General features: G+C 41.4%; 1 protein-coding gene across 2 annotated transcripts in view; it reads left to right on the forward strand.

Annotated features, from left to right (window-relative positions):
• LIAS (lipoic acid synthetase) overlaps positions 1–13,212 on the forward strand; it is a 20,083-nt gene extending 6,871 nt beyond the window's left edge. Inside the window, exons 5-11 of one of the 2 annotated variants that reach the window (XM_032273960.1) lie at positions 310–466; positions 549–606; positions 3,261–3,389; positions 5,869–6,014; positions 7,079–7,149; positions 8,664–8,775; positions 13,024–13,212. In XM_032273960.1, coding sequence (XP_032129851.1) covers positions 310–466; positions 549–606; positions 3,261–3,389; positions 5,869–6,014; positions 7,079–7,149; positions 8,664–8,775; positions 13,024–13,076 — 726 coding nt within the window. In that variant the 3' untranslated portion in view covers positions 13,077–13,212. The remainder of the gene's footprint in view (positions 1–309; positions 467–548; positions 607–3,260; positions 3,390–5,868; positions 6,015–7,078; positions 7,150–8,663; positions 8,776–13,023) is intronic. The other variant, XM_032273961.1, reaches the window with a different exon arrangement.
• Positions 13,213–20,788: the final 7,576 nt, after the last annotated feature.

Genomic DNA, 20,788 nt, shown 5'->3' on the forward strand with positions numbered 1-20,788 from the left:
CCCAGAGTAGCTGGGATTATAGGAACAAGCCACTGCACTCAGCTTCGTTTTTAAATTTAAATTTTGTGTCCTTTCTTGATCCCATCCCCTTTTTTCTTTGCTGAACACTATTCTTATTGCTGAGTTTATTTCCCTTTCTTTTTAGTTTTATCACATATATTTGTGTTCCTTGACTATTAATTTAGTTTTGAATGTTTCAGATTTCTTATAACAGAACCAAACTATATGTATCCCTTGCAGCTTGCTTTATTCTCTCAATATTATGTCCTTGAGGGTCATCTGATTCAAACTGTAACCTTTCTATTCTAGTTGATGGGTGACACATGTACAAGAGGTTGCAGATTTTGTTCTGTTAAGACTGCAAGAAATCCTCCTCCACTGGATGCCAGTGAGCCCTACAATACTGCAAAGGCAATTGCAGAGTGGGGTCTGGATTATGTTGTCCTGACATCTGTGGATCGAGATGGTTAGTGTGTCATCATGGCCTCTACCAGAAATTGGCTCTAAATGGTAACATCATCTTGAGCAGTGGTTTCTTTTCTTTCTAGATATGCCCGATGGGGGAGCTGAACACTTTGCAAAAACTGTATCATATTTAAAGGAAAGGTACTTATATTTGCATTTGTTTATGTAATTTAAGGACCTTTTTGGACCCATATGAGTTCAGTTTATCTAAGTTCTTTACCTGGAAGCAGGGATTATTCACTTTTTGAGGAGTTTCGTACTTTCCTGATAATCCACTGGAAATTATGTACACATTTCTTTGGAAAAAGCATATTTGTATGTACAGATACATATTTGCAGAGAATTTTAGGGACTCATGAACTTATTCATAGACCTTTAGCCCATAGGATCCCTCCCTCATATTAGAGCATTAGTCTAAACTTTGAATAATTTTCTTTAAACAGTATAAACCTGGTCTTAGTACTGACTTTTTTTTTTTTTTTTTTTTAAGTCAGGGTCTTGCTCTTTCGCCCAGGCTGAAGTGCAATGGCACTATCTCACTGCAACCTCTGCCTTCTAGGTTCAGGCCTCCCAAGTAGCTGGGATTATAGGCAAGCACCATCCTGCTCAGCTAATTTTTGTACTTTTAGTAGAAACAGGGTTTCACCACATTGGACAGGCTGGTCTCCAACTCCTGACTTCAAGTGATCCAACGGCCTCAGCCTCACAAGCTCAGCTAATTTTTGTACTTTTAGTAGAAACAGGGTTTCACCACATTGGACAGGCTGGTCTCCAACTCCTGACCTCAAGTGATCCAACTGCCTCAGCCTCCCAAGTAGCTAGGACTGCAGGTACATACTACCATGCTTGGCTAATTTTTTAAAGTGTTTTTTAGAGACAGAATCTTGCTATGTTGCCCAGGCTGGTCTCAAACTCCTAGCCTCAAGCAATACTCCTGCCTCTCTCTCCCAAAGTGTTGGGATTATTCTAATTTTCTACAGCTCAGTACTAGTTTGGCGCCTAAGCACACTTAGTAAATTTTTTCAATGACTCCCCAGTATTTTCTTTTTTTCTTTTTTTTATTTTTTTGAGACTGAGTCTCACTCTGTTGCCCAGGCTGGAGTGCAATAGCGTGATCTCAGCTCACTGCAACCTCCACCTCCTGGATTCAAGTGATTCTCCTGCCTCAGCATCCCCTGTAGCTGGGATTACAGGTGCTTGCCACCATGGCCGACTAAGTTTTGTATTTTTACTAGAGACAGTGTTTCACCCTGTTGGTCAGGCTGGTCTCAAACTCTTGACCTTGTGATCCGCCCACCTCGACCTCCCAAAGTGCTGGGATTACAGGCGTAAGCCACCACACCTGGCTTGATTCTCCAGTATTTTCTATTTCCTCTTTACTATAGTTAACTTTTGAAAAATCTGTTTGCAGCCCACTAAGTTTATTTTACATGCTTCAGTGAGTCTCAGCTTGCAGTTTAAAAAAACAGTAGAACCAAGCACAGTAGTTCACTCCTGTAGTCCCAGCACTTTGGGAGGCCAAAGCAGGAAGATTGCTTTAGGCCAGGTGATGAAGACCAGCCTGGGCAACACAGGGAGATGCTGTCTCTACAGAAAATAAATTAAAAAAAAAAAAAAAAAAATAGCTGCTTGGGAGGCTGAGGCAGAAGGATTGCTTGAGCCCAGGAGTTGAAAGTTACAGTGAGCTATGATGCACTGGGCCACGAGCAAGACCCTGATTTTATAAAAAACAATAACAACACAGAGTTATAGGATACGTTCTTTGAACATCTCTTATATTCATGATAAGGGTATACATGTGGTTACATGTGGTCTTTTCCACATCTTTTCTTTCAGGGAGCAACTCACACTTTGCGATTGGGTTTGTGAAACAATTCGTCAGCTGTTTCAGTCATTTTTGCTGGTGTCAAAGGGAACAGCTCTGTGACCCAGTTCACATTATAATGCTTGGATGAATAGATATAGCCACAATATAAATAGGAAGATTAATATTAGCTCATACTTCGTTTAACAAAGCTCATGACTCAGCAACCCAGAAAATAGTTTTTAAAAACCATAGCACTTTTGAAATACTTGCCTAGCGGAAGGGAGGAGAGTATGATTTGATGAATTTAAGAACTATCTTGGCCAAGTACTGTGGCTCACGCCTGTAATCCTAGCACTTGGGAGGCCGAGGCAGGTGGATCACAAGGTCAAGATATCGAGACCATCGTGGCTAACATGGTAAAACACTGTCTCTACTAAAAATACAAAAATTAGCTGGGCATAGTGGCACGCATCTGTAGTCCCAGCTACTCAGGAGGCTGAGGCAGGAGAACTGCTTGAACCTGGGAGACAGAGGTTGCAGTGAGCCAAGATCACGCCACTGCACTCCAGCCTGGTGTCTGGCAACAGAGCAAGACTCTGCCTCAAAAAAAAAGAGAAATATCTCAATTTACTTCCAAAGAGTAAAGTTTTGTATTTAATGTTTTAATATTTCATGTTTTAATTTCTTACAATTATTTAATTTTTCTAAAACCTCAAATTAGGTTTGAAAGTCTACTTACATAATTTCAGAGTTTATTCTATTTGCCTAAAGGTGTGTTTTAACCACTGTGTACATAGTATTTAATGTTTTGCTTGTGTTTTTTTTTTTCATATAATGGTTCATATGAACATCTGTATGTTCATACTTTTCTTGGCAAAGTTCTAAAGGTTACTGTGTTGAAACATACTGAATGAGTACTGATAATTTCTATTTTGAGTAACAAGTATGTCAGTTCTTTCTGTTTGATACTTCTCTTTTTTCCCCCTAGGAATCCAGAAATCCTTGTGGAATGCCTTACCCCTGATTTTCGAGGCAATCTCAAAGCAATAGAAAAAGTTGCTCTGTCAGGATTAGATGTGTATGCACATAATGTAGAAACAGTCCCAGAATTACAGAGGTGAATACCTGTACAAAGTAACGTTGGGAAGTTAGGAGGGTCAAAATATGCTGTATATTGTCACCTTTTCCAGGGGTGAACTTTTTCATTGACTTTTACAGAGTAAACTCTCTATTCTTTTTTATTTTTTAGACAAACTCAATCTATTACATAAAAATCAGAAAATGTCACCAGCAGAAACAGCATAAGCATCGCCCGTAGTATTTCCATGCAGCAGTATCAGTTTCTAACACCTTAGTGTTTATATTATAAATACTATATTTATACTACATATTTGTATTATATTTATAATATACTTAACTTTTAAACATTAAAATGTTAATAACTCATATTACTAACAGTTATGGTGTGTGTTTTAATACACATAAATAATGAACTTTTTTTTGCTTTTGCTTTAGAATAATATCATACTGCAAATTCCAATGAGTTGTTTGTTCCCTCCTCCCTCTAAAAAACAGTTTTCAAAGGGTGGGAAAATTGCACTAGACCAATTCCTTTGGTTTTAATTCTAAAGAAAATATTTTAAAAATGTATTAGGCACTAATATATGCAATAAATAATACAGGAAAAAAAACTCGTATCATTCAGATGTAGTTTAAATCTTTTTTAAAAAGTAGGCACTAGGCCAGCGCGGTGGCTCATGCCTGTAATCCCAGCACTTTGGGAGGCCGAGGCAGGTGGATCACGACGTCAAGAGATCGAGACCATCCTGGCCAACATGGTGAAACCCCGTCTCTACTAAAAATACAAAAATTAGCCAGGCATTTGGTGCGAGTCTATAGGCCCAGCTACTCGGGAGGCTGAGGCGGAAGAATCGCTTGAACCCAGGAGGCAGAGGTTGCAGTGAGCTGAGACTGCACCACTGCGCTCCAGCCTGGCAACCGAGCAAGGACTCCATCTCAAAAAAAAAAAAAAAAAAAAGTAGACACTATACTTTCTTACTTCTAATAATTTCATTAATTAAGAATAATTGCTGGGTGCGGTGGCTCACGCCTGTAATCCTAGCATTTTGAGAGGCGGAGGTGGGTGGATCACCTGAGGTCAGGAGTTCAAGACCAGCCTGGCCATCATGGTGAAACCCCATCTTAAAAAAAAAAAAAGAATAATTATTGGCAAGTAACACTGACGTAAGAAAAAAAATGTTATTAAGGATTGTTATCCACATCCATGTAATAACTATATTCAAATTTTAGAAAAATCAACATTTTAAGCTTCAGGCAAGATTAATATTTTTTCTTTAATTGTAGCTTTTAACAGTGATTTTATTAGCTTCTACATATTATCTGTGTCGTAGAGCCTGAAAGAAGCTACAGTAAACAATAACCAGCATTTTCACTAAATCATGAAAAGAGACCATAACTTAATTTCAGTGGAGAAATTCTGTTAAAAAGTAATTTCTGCCGGGCACGGTGGCTCAAGCCTGTAATCCCAGCACTTTGGGAGGCCGAGGCGGGTGGATCACGAGGTCAAGAGATCGAGACCATCCTGGTCAACACGGTGAAACCCCCTCTCTACTAAAAATACAAAAAATTAGCTGGGCATGGTGGCGCGTGCCTGTAATCCCAGCTACTCAGGAGGCTGAGGCAGGAGAATTGCCTGAACCCAGGAGGCAGAGGTTGTGGTGAGCCGAGATCGTGCCATTGCACTCCAGCGGGGAAAAACAAAAGATAACCACCCCCCCCCCAACAAAAAAAAAAAAAAAAAAAAGTAATTTCTATATTGTCAGTTTCACGGTTATTTTTAATTCATAAATTTGTTTCCTCTCTTTCTTTTAGCTAGTCTCTGATGAAAAGCAATTACAGCAAATAAAGCTGTGTTAGAATTCAAATGAAATCCAGTTTAACATCAGAAGCTTTCTGGCCTTTTGGCTTAAATGATAAGTCATTTAAGCCACGTGGTTTGGCCATTGTTGAAGTCTAGGACACAGCCTGTTCCGACCTTGTCATAATACCACCACCAGTGGGTGCCAATTTCCCTGGTTTTGCTTAAGAAACATTATCCTTTCCGGTGAAAATTCCAGAATCATGCATTTCTTTACCTGAGAGATGGCAGTGTTGTGTATTCACCAGCAGAGGGCGGCTTAGTCTTCAGAAAAGAAATGAACATGAAAGTTTCAACCCTCTGACATGTGGGTTCAGCTTTTTTTTTTTCTTTGTTCAGTATACTCTCTTATTTCTGCTTTTTTCCCTTTCTCTTCTACTTTTTCACTTCAGAATTCTGGTCTCTCAGTGCGTAAACTTAAGTAATTTCTTCAATTCTACTTTTCTCTGCCCCAGGCTTAAGACAGAGCTAGGGAACCCAGTGAAGCGTTTTCTTTCCTAAATTAACAGTTAGGCATTTGTACATAAATGCTACCTGTGAACTAGGTGTTTTAAAATAATTTGCAGAATGTACTTCCCTGGTCTTTCAGGTTACTTGTATAACTATGTACTTGGTTGAACTTGTAATTCTTACTGACAACAGTCCTGCTGTTTTCCAGTAAAGTTCGTGATCCTCGGGCCAATTTTGATCAGTCCCTGCGTGTACTGAAACATGCCAAGAAGGTTCAGCCTGATGTTATTTCTAAAACATCTATAATGTTGGGTTTAGGCGAGAATGATGAGCAAGTATATGCAACAATGAAAGGTAAAGAAATTGAAAAATGAAAAATATCTTTCCCATGTAATTTGAGTAACAGCAGAAACCCACTCACTTCCAAGGCCCTTCTAAGAACAAAAAGCATATGGTTATAAACGGCAGCATAAAAAGGAAACAAACTTTCACATGTATCCCCAAATCTAGAAAAAAAAAAAAGGACAGGAAATAGATTTTCTTAGAATTTCATGGAGTGATACACATGAAGCTCAGGATACAATATTTGTATCCCATTTTATTCCCCATCCTTGCAGCCACTGAAAGCATGATTTCATTCACTTTTCTCATTCTATTATTGGACACTTTTGGAGAGCCAGCCAGGTACCAGGAACTGCCAATTCATAGATGAATGAAACCAATCCAGGCCTCTGAGAAACAGCTTACTTGTAATGTTGTCACGTAACATGCTGTGCTTTGGACTTTGCTGAACCTTAGTCCCATAAGTCCGTTTGCCTTGTGATTCTTGGGCTTCTTAAACTTTGAAATTTAAAAGTTTTAATTTTAGCTGAGGATCCTTGGACTACTTGTAGTTATTTAGGGGTTCAAAGAGTAGTAAATACATATAGTAATTAAGAGCTGCTGTTTACCACATTGCATACAGTTTGTTATTAGAAAGATTCTGATGTTACAGTTTAAGTCACAGCCCCCACAGCATATCTTGTGCATTGAATAAAAGCCTAATGCAACATATTTGGTCTATAATATAAGTGTATTTGGGGTTTTGCACATACCAGTTCCCTTACCTTTTCTGCCTAACAGACTCCTACTCTAAAGCACCCTCCACTACTATTTTAGCATTTATTCCATAGTATTAGAGGTATTTATCCTTGTATCTGTCAGCCCCACATGACTGTCTTAATTATTATTATTTTCAGTCCTTACCCCATTACCTGGTACATAATACTTTTGAATGAATACATGTTGTCTTATTCCCCAGCATGTGGATTATGGACTGGCATAAAGTTCACACAGTTTTTAAATATTCCTCAGGAAAATTATGCTTAGATCTGCAATTAAAGTATTTGCTACTATAATTTGTGCTTTTCTTCCTACAGCACTTCGTGAGGCAGATGTAGACTGCTTGACTTTAGGACAATATATGCAGCCAACAAGGCGTCACCTTAAGGTACACGTATCTTCATTTGCCGAATGTTTCTTGTTAATCTGAATTAATTCTTCTCTGTCCACAAGTAAAATTAAGAAAATGCTGGATTTTCAGTATAATACTCCATGTATAGTTGTCCCTTGAACAATGCAGGGGTTAGGGATGCCAAACCCCTGCACAATCAAAAATCCAAATTTTTTTTTTTTTAGACATGGAGCCTCACTCTGTCGCCTAGGCTGGAGTGCAGTGGTGCAATCTCAGCTCACTGCAACCTCCGCCTCCCGGTTCAAGTGATTCTCATGCCTCAGCCTCTGAGTACCTGGGATTACAGGTGCCTACCACCATGCCTGGCTAATTTTTTGTATTTTTAGTAGAGACAGGATTTCGCCATGTTGCCTAGGCTGGTCTCGAACTCCTGAGCTCAGGCAGTCCGCCTGCCTCAGTCTCCCAAAGTGCTAGGATTACAGGTGTGAGCCACTGTGCCCAGCCCATTGTATAGCTTTTGACTCCCCAAAAAACATAACTACCAATAGCCTCCTGTTGATCAGAATATTACATGTATTTTATATATGTGTACATATATATGTATATACACACTTATTCTTAAAGTGAGCTAGAGAAAATAAAATGTTTTTTTAAGAAAATCATAAGAGAAAATATATTTCCTAGTCATTAAGTGGAAGTGGACCATCATAAAGGTCTTCATCCTCATCATCTTCATGTGGATCAGATGGATGGAGGCTGAGGAGGAGGGGGAAGAGGAATAGTTGGTCTTGCTGTCTCAGCAGTGGCAGAAATGGAAGAAAATCCTTGTAAAAGTGGGCCCATGCAGTTTAAACCCATGTTGTTCAAGGGTCAACTGAATGCTTACAAGTGCCAGTTTCCATTTTATTATCTCATAAATCAGCTACACTGGCACATATTTGCTGCCTCCCCCATTCTCTCCACAAATTTTATAACTCAAGTAAACTTAGAATTTAAAAGTTGGGAAATTGCCCTCATTTACACTTGATTATTGTGTAACTTGCTTTAGTTATGTTAGAGCCAGAGGTGAAGTAAGAATAAGAAACCATTCTTTCTATCATGGACATTTATCCGTTCACTCAAGAAACCTGGATTGAGTGGTGACCATGTGCCAGTCACAGTGCTAAGCGGAAGATACCAGTTGAGTAAGACAGTCTTGTCCTCAAGAATCGGATAGGCCTGAGTAATTCTTGAATTTACCTGTTAATCAATGACAGAAAAATGTAGATAAATAATCTCTATAGATAATCTCTTCTTTCTCTGTTCTTTGGCATAGCCAGTGTAGCACAAAATTGATGTTTCTCTGCCTCTGTAATTCCCTGTATTTACATTCCAATAGAGTGGCCAATAAGTAACCAGTAAACACATAAAGAGGAGGGAGAGGACGAAAACCTGGGGATGGGGGCAAAATAAATTATGCAGTGAAAAGCATTATGCATACTTGCGTATAGACTTCCTGCAGAATCAAAGAGGAATTCTAAAATCTGATCGAAGTAATTATTTAAATCTAGGTTGAAGAATATGTTACTCCTGAAAAATTCAAATACTGGGAAAAAGTAGGAAATGAACTTGGATTTCATTATACTGCAAGTGGCCCTTTGGTGCGCTCCTCATATAAAGCAGGTAAGTTAGATTGCGGGGTGTTGTTTTATTTAGGCCACTAACTTTCTACAAGGAGTGCTACCACAAATCACCAAAACTCTTGACAAATTCTAATAGCTTTGGTGGTCTTGGTAGGGGGCTAGGGTTTTTTCTGGAACAACCTTAGGAGCTTTGTTCCATGGGGATCATAGTTAGGAAAGGTTTCTCTTAATTCTTTGTTTCTTAAACAAATTCAGCTCCCTGCTTTATAACTCAGCTACTATAGTAAAAGCAGAAACAATTAGTTCATTAATTTATTCTATGTGTGGATTTCTTTAGTAGATTATTCAGAGATGATAGAGCATGTCAAGCATCTAATAGGGTTTTCTGAGAAATACATACTCATTTGAAAAGGATGCCAACTGCATCTCCAGACTCCCAAATTCAATCAGTTTAAGCACTGAAAAGTATCTATTTGATGGCATTGCTTGCATCATTAAATTTCTTTGTATTATTTCCCCAGAAGCAACTGAAAAATATCCATCAGATTATTTTTCTCCATAGAAACGTTTAGTGGTTTTACTAGCTACAGTGCAATTTTTTTGTTTACCTTTGGAATTTCAGCTCCCCCCCGCCTTTTTTTTTTTTAAGACGGAGTTTTGCTCTTGTCATCCAGGCTGAGTGCAGTGGTATGATCTCAGCTTACTGCAACCTCCGCCTCCTGGGTTCAAGCAATTCTCCTGCCTCAGCCTCCTGAGTAGCTGGGATTATAGGTGTCTGCCACCATGCCTGGCTAATTTTTGTATTTTTTTTTTTTTTTTTTTTTTGAGACGGAGTTTCGCTCTTGTTACCCAGGCTGGAGTGCAATGGCGCGATCTCGGCTCACCGCAACCTCCGCCTCCTGGGTTCAGGCAATTCTCCTGCCTCAGCCTCCTGAGTAGCTGGGACTACAGGCACGCGCCACCATGCCCAGCTAATTTTTTGTATTTTTAGTAGAGACGGGGTTTCACCATATTGACCAGGATGGTCTCGATCTCTTGACCTTGTGATCCACCCGCCTCGGCCTCCCAAAGTGCTGGGATTACAGGCTTGAGCCACCGCGCCCGGCCAATTTTTGTATTTTTAATAGAGACGGGGTTTCACCATGTTGGCCTGGCTGGTCTTGAACTCCTGACCTCATGGTACGCCCATTTCGGCCTCCCAAAATTCTGGGATTACAGGCGTGGCCTTCAGCTCTTATTTTAATCAATAGTTTGAATTGATTTATGAAAATAAAATCGTTTTCCAAGGGATAAAAAGTCATGTGATAATGATTGTCAGAGGATCCATAAAAACATATCTGAAGACTGAATTTAATCTGGAAAGTGTATATGATGTCCCTGTCAGTTGGACTTAACAATTATAATTATTAAGAATAAATAGGCCAGGCAAGGTGGTTCATGCCTGTAATCCCAGCATTTTGGAAGGCCACGGCCAGAGGATTACTTGAGCCTAGGAGTTGAAGGCTACAGTGAGCTATTATTGTGTCACTACAACTCCAGCCTGGGTGACAGAGCAAGACACTGTCTTAAGGGCCGGGCATGTGGCTCACGCCTATAATCCCAGCACTTTGGGAGGCCGAGGCGGGTGGATCACTAGGTCAAGAGATCGAGACCATCCTGGTCAATATGCTGAAACCCCGTCTCTACTAAAAATACAAAAACTAGCTGGGCATGTTGGCGCAGCCTGTAGTCCCAGCTACTCAGGAGGCTGAGGTAGGAGAATTGCTTGAACCCAGGAGGCAGAGATTGTGGTGAGCTGAGATCATGCCAATGCACTCCAGCCTGGGTAATAAGAGCGAAACTCCATCTCAAAAAAAAAAAAAAAAAAAAACCGACACCGTCTCAAAATAAAAATCAAATGGGCTGGGTGCGGTGACTCACGCCTGTAATCCCAGCACTTTAGGAGCCCAAGGCGGGTGGATCACAAGGTCAGGAGTTCAAGATTAGCCTGACCAACATGGTGAAACCCTGTCTTTACTGAAAATACAAAAATTAGCCAGGCATGATGGCGTGCACCTGTAATTTCAGCTACAAAGGAGGCTGAGGCAGGAGAATTGCTTGAATGCAGGAGGCAGAGGTAGCAGTGAGCCAAGATCTCTCCATTGCATTCCAGCCTGGCAACAAGAGCGAAACTCTGTCTCAAAAAAAATAAAATGAAAAAAAGAAACAGCTGGGCCAGCTGTGGTGGTGTGTGCCTACAGTCCCACCTTCTTGGGAAACTGAGGCAGAAGGATCGCCTGGACCCAGGAGTTCAAATCTGGCCTGAGCAACATAGTGAGAACTCATCTCTTTAAAAGTAAAATAGGTATTTTAAAAATATGTATCTAAAGTGATGATGTTTTAAATGATTGCTTCATATGTTGGGGTCTGAATCTTAAATATGTTTAAATTAGACAAATTCTATTTGAAAAAATTAATGCTCCAGTATTAGTAATATTCAGTATGTTCTTATAAAGACATTTAAGGCTGGGTGCAGTGGCTCATGCTTGTAATCCTAGCACTTTGGGAGGCCAAAGCAGGTGGATCACTTAAGCCCAGGAGTACAAGACCAGCCTGGGGAACATGGCAAAACCCTGTCTTTACAAAAATACAAAAATTAGCCAGGTGGCTGCTTTGCTGAATGGTGGTGGGTGCCTTTAGTCCTAGCTACTCAGAAGGCTGAGGTGGGAGGATCACCTGATCCAAGGAGGTTGAGGTTGCAGTGAGCTGTGATCGTGCCACTGCACTTCAGCCTGGGTGACAGAGTGAGACCCTGTCTCAAAAATAAATAAAGTAAAAACAGTAATTTAAAACATTTTAATGAACTAATAGCTTATTGTAGTTTGAAACCCAATAATTTGATTCAGCACTGACTAGACAGGGTGTGGGGACTTTGAAAACTAATAATTGTAAGTGATTTAGTCTTCAGGCAGCACTGCTGGCAGGCTAAGTACATATGAAGGATAGAACCACTATCAGCCTCTAGAAAGATTACAGTAATATCCTTTGAAAGGAGTTTTTATATTCTTTTTTAAAAGAAAAAATTCTAACATATAAAAGGAAGTAAATAATTATGAACTTTTTGATGCTTTTTAAATTACCAGGAAAAGATCAAATTCTGGTACATGACGAGCATTAGACTCAAATGATGGATTAGGGTCTGGTAAAGTTGGTGCTACTCCTAACGACATTTGGAGGAGGTATGGAGCAGCATGATTACTTGGCTGGGTTATGAGCCTTGAGATTTGCGGAGATGATGTGTAGACATGCTCATCACAGTTCTCCTCATATGTAAGATGGCAAAGAGAAGTTAATCAGACTCCTCACAAAATCAGGCCTCTAGTGCTGTGCTCTACCAATAAGCATTGAGCCATGCCATAAGAGTGATAGACTAAATGGAACACTAATGGCCAAAAAAGAGAATGTGCCCTCTAAGCTGCTAATTTATTGCGTAGGCACAACTCAGGCGGTGGGGAGAAAGCCCATTACAGATGAAGAGCTCTTGCTTCCCTCAAGGGGAATAAGCTAAAGAGATTCCATCAGATGAGTGTGCTCAACTGCAACAAGGTCTGTTTTATAAACATCAGATCCAGCCTAATAATGTAGCAAAATTGCTCTCGGAAATGAATTTTGCCAACAGCAATATTTTGACAGTGATGAGGAATAGATAGTGCACATAAAATGGTATAAATGTGCAGACCCATAGATACAGTAGGGTCACCATTTGTAATATTGGGTTACTAGAAAGAATAATAGAAGAGACTGTAGTCATTATTATGGGGAGAAGGACCAAGGATATTTAGGTTAGAAAAATATTGCCATTGACCGGTCACGGTGGCTCAAGCCTGTAATCCCAGCACTTTGGGAGGCCGAGGCGGGTGGATCACGAGGTCAAAAGATCGAGACCATCCTGGTCAACATGGTGAAACCCCGTCTCTACTAAAAATACAAAAAATTAGCTGGGCATGGTGGCGCGTGCCTGTAATCCCAGCTACTCAGGAGGCTGAGGCAGGAGAATTGCCTGAACCCAGGAGGCGGAGGTTGCGGTGAGCCGAGATCGCGCCATTGCACTCCAGCCTGGGTAACAAGAGTGAAACTCTGTCTCAAAAAAAAAAAAAAAGAAAAATATTGCCATTGAGGTTTGAGAAGAGACAAGTGCCAATAAATACAAAAGTCTTAAAGGGAAACACCAAAAATAGAAGTCTGAAATAGTTGTTTCACTATTATTTACTTTACATTGATATTAATGTGTTTTCCTTTTTCCTAACAGGTGAATTTTTCCTGAAAAATCTAGTGACTAAAAGAAAAACAAAAGCCCCCTAAAAAACAAAAGCCCCCCCAAAACTTCAACAAGACCTTCAAGATCACAGAAATTTTTAAAATTTGATTCCAGTTAATAACAGAGGTGGCATCAGAATGCCTGGACTATAGTAGATGTACCCCACCTCTTTGCTTTAAATAAAAAGTCAACAGCCAAGCACGGTGGCTTAAGCCTGTAATCTCAACACTTCAGGAAGCCGAGGCGGATTACCTGTGGTCAGGAGACCAGCCTGGCCAACATGGTGAAACCCCATCTTCAACTTAGCTGGGCATGGTGGTGGGTGCCTGTAATCCCAGCTACTTGGGAGGCTGAGGCAGGAGAATCGCTTGAACCTGGGAGATGGAGGTGAGGTTGCAGTGAGCCAAGATTGCTCCATTGCCCTCCAACCTGGGTGACAAGAACAAGACTCCGTCTCAAAAAAATAAATAGGAAAAAAAAAGTCAATAAACTGTACAGATTTAATTATAGTAATTCACTTGGCTTTTAGTATATCTTCTTTGTCCCAATAGAGTTGCTTGCTGTGATGTAATCTTAAAATATCTTTGTAAGAATTTTCTGTTAACATACTTTTAAAATGCATTAAAAACTTCCAGAGACGGCGCGGTGGCTCACACCTATAATCCCAACACTTTGGGAGGTGAAGGCAGGTGGATCACTTGAACCCAGGAGTTTGAGACCAGCCTGGGCAATGTGATGAGACCCCATCTCTACAAAAAAAATGTTTTAATTGACCAGATGTGGTGGCACATACCTGTAGTCCCAGCTACTCAAGCTGAGGTGAGAGGATCACTTGAACCTGGGAAGCAGAGGTTGCAATGAGCTGAGATGGTGGCACTTCAACTGCTGTCCAGACTCTGTCTCAGAAAAACCACAAAAACTTCCAGAAGATTGTCCAATCCACTGTTAACATCATCATCACATTTCATTTATGAAAAATAAAAACTTCATTTATGTTACTGTGATAAAACAGTCAACATAGATTGAAACTATGATCTGTTTACTTATGATGAGCATTTGTTATAATGGAATAATTTAGAAAGGCTTAACAGTGAATGTTGGCCAGACATGGTGGCTCACGCCTGTAATTCCAGTATTCTGGGAGGCCAAAGTAGGCAGATCCCCCTGAGGTCAGGAGTTTGAGACCGGCTTGGCCAACCCGGTGAAACTCTGTTGCTACTAAAAGTACAAAAATTAGCCGGGCGTGTTGGCAGGTACTTGTAATCTCAGCTACTCTGGAGGCTGAGGCATGAGAATCGATTGAGCCTATGAAGCGGAGATTGCAGTGAGCCGAGATCACGCCACTGCACTCCAGCCTGGGTGACAGTGAGACTCTCTCATAAAAAAGAATAAACGTTAATTTTTTACATTGGTGTGACTATTCAGAACCTGCAAAATAGTTATTTATTTATTTATTTTATTTATTTATTTTTTTTTTAATTTTTTTTTTGAGACGGAGTTTCGCTCTTGTTACCCAGGCTGGAGTGCAATGGCGCGATCTAGGCTCACCGCAACCTCCGTCTCCTGGGTTCAGGCAATTCTCCTGCCTCAGCCTCCTGAGTAGCTGGGATTACAGGCACGCGCCACCATGCCCAGCTAATTTTTTGTATTTTTAGTAGAGACGGGGTTTCACCATGTTGACCAGGATGGTCTTGATCTCTTGACCTCGTGATCCACCCGCCTCGGCCTCCCAAAGTGCTGGGATTACAGGCATGAGCCACCGCGCCCGGCCAAAATAGTTTTATACTGATTATCTTTAGTCCCTCTGAAAAACTCAAGGCCATAATGCTGCCTAAGACATGGAAATATAACCTAAAAATCTTAACCCTAATTTTATAGTAGCTTGCTAAATCCACATGCACTATTCCTTTCATTTCTCACATTGATTGTATTATATGATGATAAAGACCTGAGAAAGGAATTTCTTTCCAAAGTACTAATAACTCGGATTAATCTTTTGACTGAATCCTGACTTTCTACTTTCTCTGCATCTCACAAAGGACACTTTTAGGTGGCCACGTTGTAAAATAAAGTGGATAGCAAGCTCTGTTTTGAATTCTTATAATAGTAATACATGTCCTGGCCACGTGTGGTGGCTCATGCCTATAATCCCAGCACTTGGGGAGCCTGAGACTGGTGAATCAGTTGAGCTCAGGAGTTTGAGACTAGCTTGGGCAACACAGTGAGACCCCAATTTCTACCAAAAATAAAAAAATTAGCCAGGTATGGTGCCATGCACCTGTAATCCCAGCTACTTGGGAGGCTGAGGCAGGAGAATCACTTAAACCTGACAAGCAGAGGTTGCAGTGAACGCAGATCGTACCACTGCACTCCAACCTGGGCGACAGAGTGGGACCGTGTCAAAAAAAATTTTTTTAAGTAATGTACATCTTTATAGATCCTAGTAAATTTTGAGATGTAAATTTAATCCTACCAACATTTTTTTTCTTTTCTTTTAAGATGAGAGTCTCACTGTCAGGCTAGAGTGCAGTGGTACCATCTCAGCTCACTGCAACCTTTGCCTCCTGAGTTCAAGTGATCCTCTTGCGTCAGCCTGCCAAGTACCTGGGATTACAGGCTCACACCACCACGCCCCGCTAGTTTTTTGTATTTTTAATAGAGATGGGATTTCACCATGTTGGCCAGGCTGGTCTCGAACTCCAGGCCTCAAATGACCTGTCTGCCTTGGCCTCCCAAAGTGCTAGGATTACAGGCATGAGCCACCACTGGGCCTAATCCTACCAACTTAAAATAGAAAAACATCTAAGCTACCTTAACTTATAGGAAAAAAATTGATTACTTTTCAGCCTAATTTTGTGACATACTAGATATTACCTAATTCTTGGGCCTTTTGCACAGTGTAGGCCAATGGTAATGAAACATTTATTAGCAGGAGAATCATTTGGTCAAATAAAATTCTCAGCCAGGCACGGTGACCACGCCTATAATTTTAACACTTTTGGAGGCCGTTGCAGGCAGATCACCTGAGGTCAGGAGTTTGAGATCAGCCTAGCCAACATGGCCAACCCAGTCTCTACTAAAAATATGCAAAATTAGCCAGGTGTGGTGGCACATGCCTGTAGTCCCAGCTACTCGGGAGGCTGAGGCATGAGAATCGCTTGAACCCAGGAGGCAGAGGTTGCAGTGAGCCAAAATTGTGCCACTGCACTCCAGCCTAAGCAACACAGTGAGACTGTCTCAAAAAAAATAAAATAAATGGGCCGGCGCAGTGACTCACGCCTGTAATCCCAACACTTTGGGAGGCTGAGGTGGGTGGATCACGAGATTGGGAGTTCAAGACCAGACTCACCAACATGGTGAAACCAGTCTCTACTAAAAAATACAAAAATTAGCTGGGTATGGTGGCTCGTGCCTGTAATCCCAGCTACTTGGGAGGCTGAGGTAGAATTGCTTGAATCTGGACCCAGGAGGCAGAGGTTGCAGTGAGCTGAGATTGTGCCACTGCACTCCAGCCTGGAATACAGGATGAGACTCCATCTCTAAATAAATAAATAAATAAATAAATAAAATAATAAATGAATTTCTCATGGAACGAACTTCAATGTAAAATAACTAAAATGACATTTTATTAGCACAGTGTATGTTAAAGTTTCAGATTTAAAACATTTACTCTGTAAATAAAAACGGAATAAGTAAAATGAAGCTATTTTGATGCACACACAAAATTGGGATTTATGGATAACAGTTGCAGTCTTCAGCCTCAATAGTCTATTTATTTGTTTTGGTTGCACAGTATTGAGAACAATTCTAACATAGCTAAATAATAGTAAATTTCAATTAATAGGGTAGCTTAAAAAGAAAAATAATAGTAGTAAATAATTTCTTTTAAATGTTAAAACACCTCATCTTGGAATCTGCAGATACTTTCCAGTTAAATTTAATACAGAAATTTGAGAAAAGAAAGAGATTTTTTTTTGAGACGTAGTCTCCCTCTGCCACCCAGGCTGTATTGCAGTGACACAATGTCGGCTTACTGCAACCTCCACCTCAAGTGATTCTCATGTTTCAGCTTCCTGAGTAGCTGGGATTACAAGCATGCACCACCATGCCCAGCTAATTTTTGTGTTTTTTTTTTTTTTTTTTTTTTTGAGACGGAGTTTCACTCATGCTACCCAGGCTGGAGTGCAATGGCACGATCTCGGCTCACCGCAACCTCCGCGTCCTGGGTTCAGGCAATTCTTCTGCCTCAGCCTCCTGAGTAGCTGGGATTACAGGCACGCGCCACCACGCCCAGCTAATGTTTTGTATTTTTAGTAGAGACGGGCTTTCACCATGTTGACCAGGATGGTCTCGATCTCTTGACCTTGTGATCCACCCGCCTCGGCCTCCCAAAGTGCTGGGATTACAGGCTTGAGCCACCGCGCCCGGCAATTTTTGTGTTTTTAGTACATACAGGGTTTCGCCATGTTGCTCAGGCTGGTCTTGAACTCCAGGGCTCAAGCGATTCACCCATCTGAGCCACCCGAAGTGCTGGGATTACGGGCATGAGCCACTGCACCTGGCCACGAGATGTTTGTTTTAAAGTAGAATCACAGATGTCTTCATTTGCGATTTATTCACTTGTTATAGCATACCGGACCATCATATCAAGACGAAGATTTTTGTAACCAAATGCTTCTTTTTTTTTTTTTGAAACGGAGTTTCACACATGTTACCCAGGCTGTAGTGCAATGGCGCGATCTCGGCTCACCGCAACCTCCGCCTCCTGGGTTCAGGCAATTCTCCTGCCTCAGCCTCCTGAGTAGCTGGGATTACAGGCACGCGCCACCATGCCCAGCTAATTTTTTGTATTTTTAGTAGAGACGGGGTTTCACCATGTTGACCAGGATGGTCTCGATCTCTTGACCTCGTGATCCACCCGCCTCGGCCTCCCAAAGTACTGGGATTACAGGCTTGAGCCACCGCGCCCGGCCCTAACCAAATGCTTCTAATGTTCTTGCTGGACATTAGAGTGTGGTGAACATGTCCTATACAATAGTGTACTCCCTTACACAATTATGTAAGAATGGGGTCAGGCATAGTGGCTCATGCCTGTAATCCCAGCACTTTGGGAAGCCAAGGTGGAAAGATCACCTGAGGTCAGGAGTTCAAGACCAGCCTGGCCAACATCGTGAAACCCCATCTCTACTAAAAATACAAACAGCCTGGCATGGTGGCACATGCCTGTAATCCCAAATACTCGGGAGGCTGAGGCAGGAGAATCACTTGAACCCAGGAGGCAGAGGTTACAATGAGCTGAAATTGTGCCACTGCACTCCAGCCTCGGCAAGGGAATGACACTCCATCTCCAAAAAGGAAAGAAAGAAAAAAGAATGGCAGACTTGAATTTTTAATTTAATTTTTTTTTTTTTTTTGAGACAGAGTCTCACTCTGTCACCAGGCGCCAGGCTGGAGAGCAGTGGCAGGATCTTGGCTCACTGCCACCTCCGCCTCCCAGGTTCAAGCAATTCTCCTGCCTCAGCCTCCCAAGTAACTGGGACTACGGGCATGCGCCACCATGCCCAGCTTATTTTTGTATTTTTTTAGCAGAGATGGGATTTCACCATGCTGGCCAGGATAGTCTCAATCTCTTGACCTCGTGATCCGCCCACCTCGGCCTCCTGAGTAGCTGGGATTACAGGCATGCACCACCATGCCCAGCTAATTTTGTATTTTTAGTAGAGATGGGGTTTATCCATGTTGGCCAGGCTGGTCTCGAACTCCAGACCTCAGGTGATCCACCTGCTGAGGCCTCCCAAAGTGCTGGGATTATAGGCATGAGTCGCCACGCCCAGGCTACCCAATTTATTTAGAGAAGCGTCCCCCTGCACTGCCTTTGCTGTTTAATCCTTGGGCTCGCTCATTCTGCTCTAAGGGTGAATGAGATGAGAAGGTTGACTGTTCCAAGTTAAAGACCTACAGTTAAGTCCCAGTGTATGGCCCTGTCTCTCCCACCTCCTTGGTGGTAAAGCCTTTGCCGTCGCTAAACTCCTCTATCATGACAGTATTCCATGAAGCAGCTTCCTCCACTCTTTAGTCAATGCACATCCACCCACGTGATGCTTTCCAGAAATTTATTGAAACCCTTGAGCAGATGGTCTCCTCCTACTTTGTTTTGTTGAGCTATGCCCCCCAACCTGCTATCTGTAAATTTAACGGGGTCCTCAGAAGGGAGAGGATATAAATGTGTGCTCCATATGCCATGCAGGCCAGGGATTCTGCTTGTTTTCTTTTTAACAGTAGCTTTGCAGATAATTCTACATATATGTTATAATGATCTGAGAATATATGTGTATATACACACACACATTTTTTTTTTTTTTGAGACAAGAATCTCTCTGTCACCCAGGCTGGAGTGCAGTGGTGTGATCTTGGCTCACTGCAACCTCCACCTCCCAGGTTCAAGCAATTCTCCTGTCTCAGCCTCCTAAGTAGCTGGGACTACAGGTGCGCACCACCAAGCCCGGTTAATTTTTGTATTTTTAGCAGGCATAGAGTTTCACCATGTTGGCCAGGCTGTTCTTGAACTCCTGATCACAAGTGATCCACCTGCCTTGGCCTCCCAAAGTGCTGGGATTACAGGTGTGAGCCACCATGCCTGGCCGTAACGATTCTTAGCTCACTCATGGCTGGCCAAGTTTGATCCATGGGTTACAGTATGCCAACGTTTATTTGCTAGATTCCCTTTGTTTCACCATTTGAGAGAATGATGCAATACCCTTGTCTGTCAAAAGTGAGGAGTCATTTTTTTCCCATCTAATGTCAGGCCGTCATGACTCAGTTACTTGTGCATTGACAAAAATTACACCCATTTAGTTGTTGATGGAGAATGTTTTATTTATGCAATTTTTTCTGTACAGATGCTTCTGTCCTCATCTTTATATTTGTCTCCCTCTTCTCACTGAACTGTAAAATTCCTGAAGGATGAGACCTGGGCTGTTTAATGCAATCTGTACAATCTCAGCAGAGCACAAGCATCAAGTGGACATACGATAAACTTTAATAATGATCAAACACAAGTAAAAATAACCACTGAAATACAAAACTCAACAAGAGACATAAGAAAAAGGCAGATGGAAAACAAGAAAAATTCTTATTTTAGAATGATGCTATACGTAACTTGTAAAATATTTAAGTTTATACATGAGATTATATTGGTTTCCTTATTTAAAGAAAAAAGGAAAAATTACAATTAAGAATAGAAATTAAAATGCAGAACCAAGATAAATATTTTTGGCTCGGCCCAGTGCGGTGGCTAATGCCTGTAAACCCAGCACTTTGTGGAGGCTGAGGCGGGCGGATCATGAGTTCAGGAGTTTGAGACCAGCCTGACCAACATAGTGAAACCCCGTCTCTACTAAAAATACAAAAATTAGCCGGGTATGGTAGTGGGAGCCTGTAATCCCAGCTGTTCAGAAGATAGAGGCAGAATAATTGCTTGAACCAGGAAGGTGGAGGTTGCAATGAGCTGAGATCATGCCGCTGCACTCCAGCCTGGGCGACAAAGCAAGAGGACATCTAAAAAAATATTTATCTTTTTGGCTCTTGGACTAAACAAAAGATTAGTGAGGAAAACCAAGAAATAATGGGGAGAGAAAGAAACAATACTACTAATTTTCTCTTCATGATTAAAAAAAAAAAAAAAAAAAAACACCTTTTGGCCAGGCATAGCGGCTCACGCCTGCAATCCCAGCACTTTGGGAGGCTGAGGCAGGTG

The sequence above is a fragment of the Sapajus apella genome, unplaced genomic scaffold (genome assembly GCF_009761245.1).
Source record: "Sapajus apella isolate SASKATOON/1434 unplaced genomic scaffold, GSC_monkey_1.0 scaffold5, whole genome shotgun sequence".
Classification (NCBI taxonomy): domain Eukaryota; kingdom Metazoa; phylum Chordata; class Mammalia; order Primates; family Cebidae; genus Sapajus; species Sapajus apella.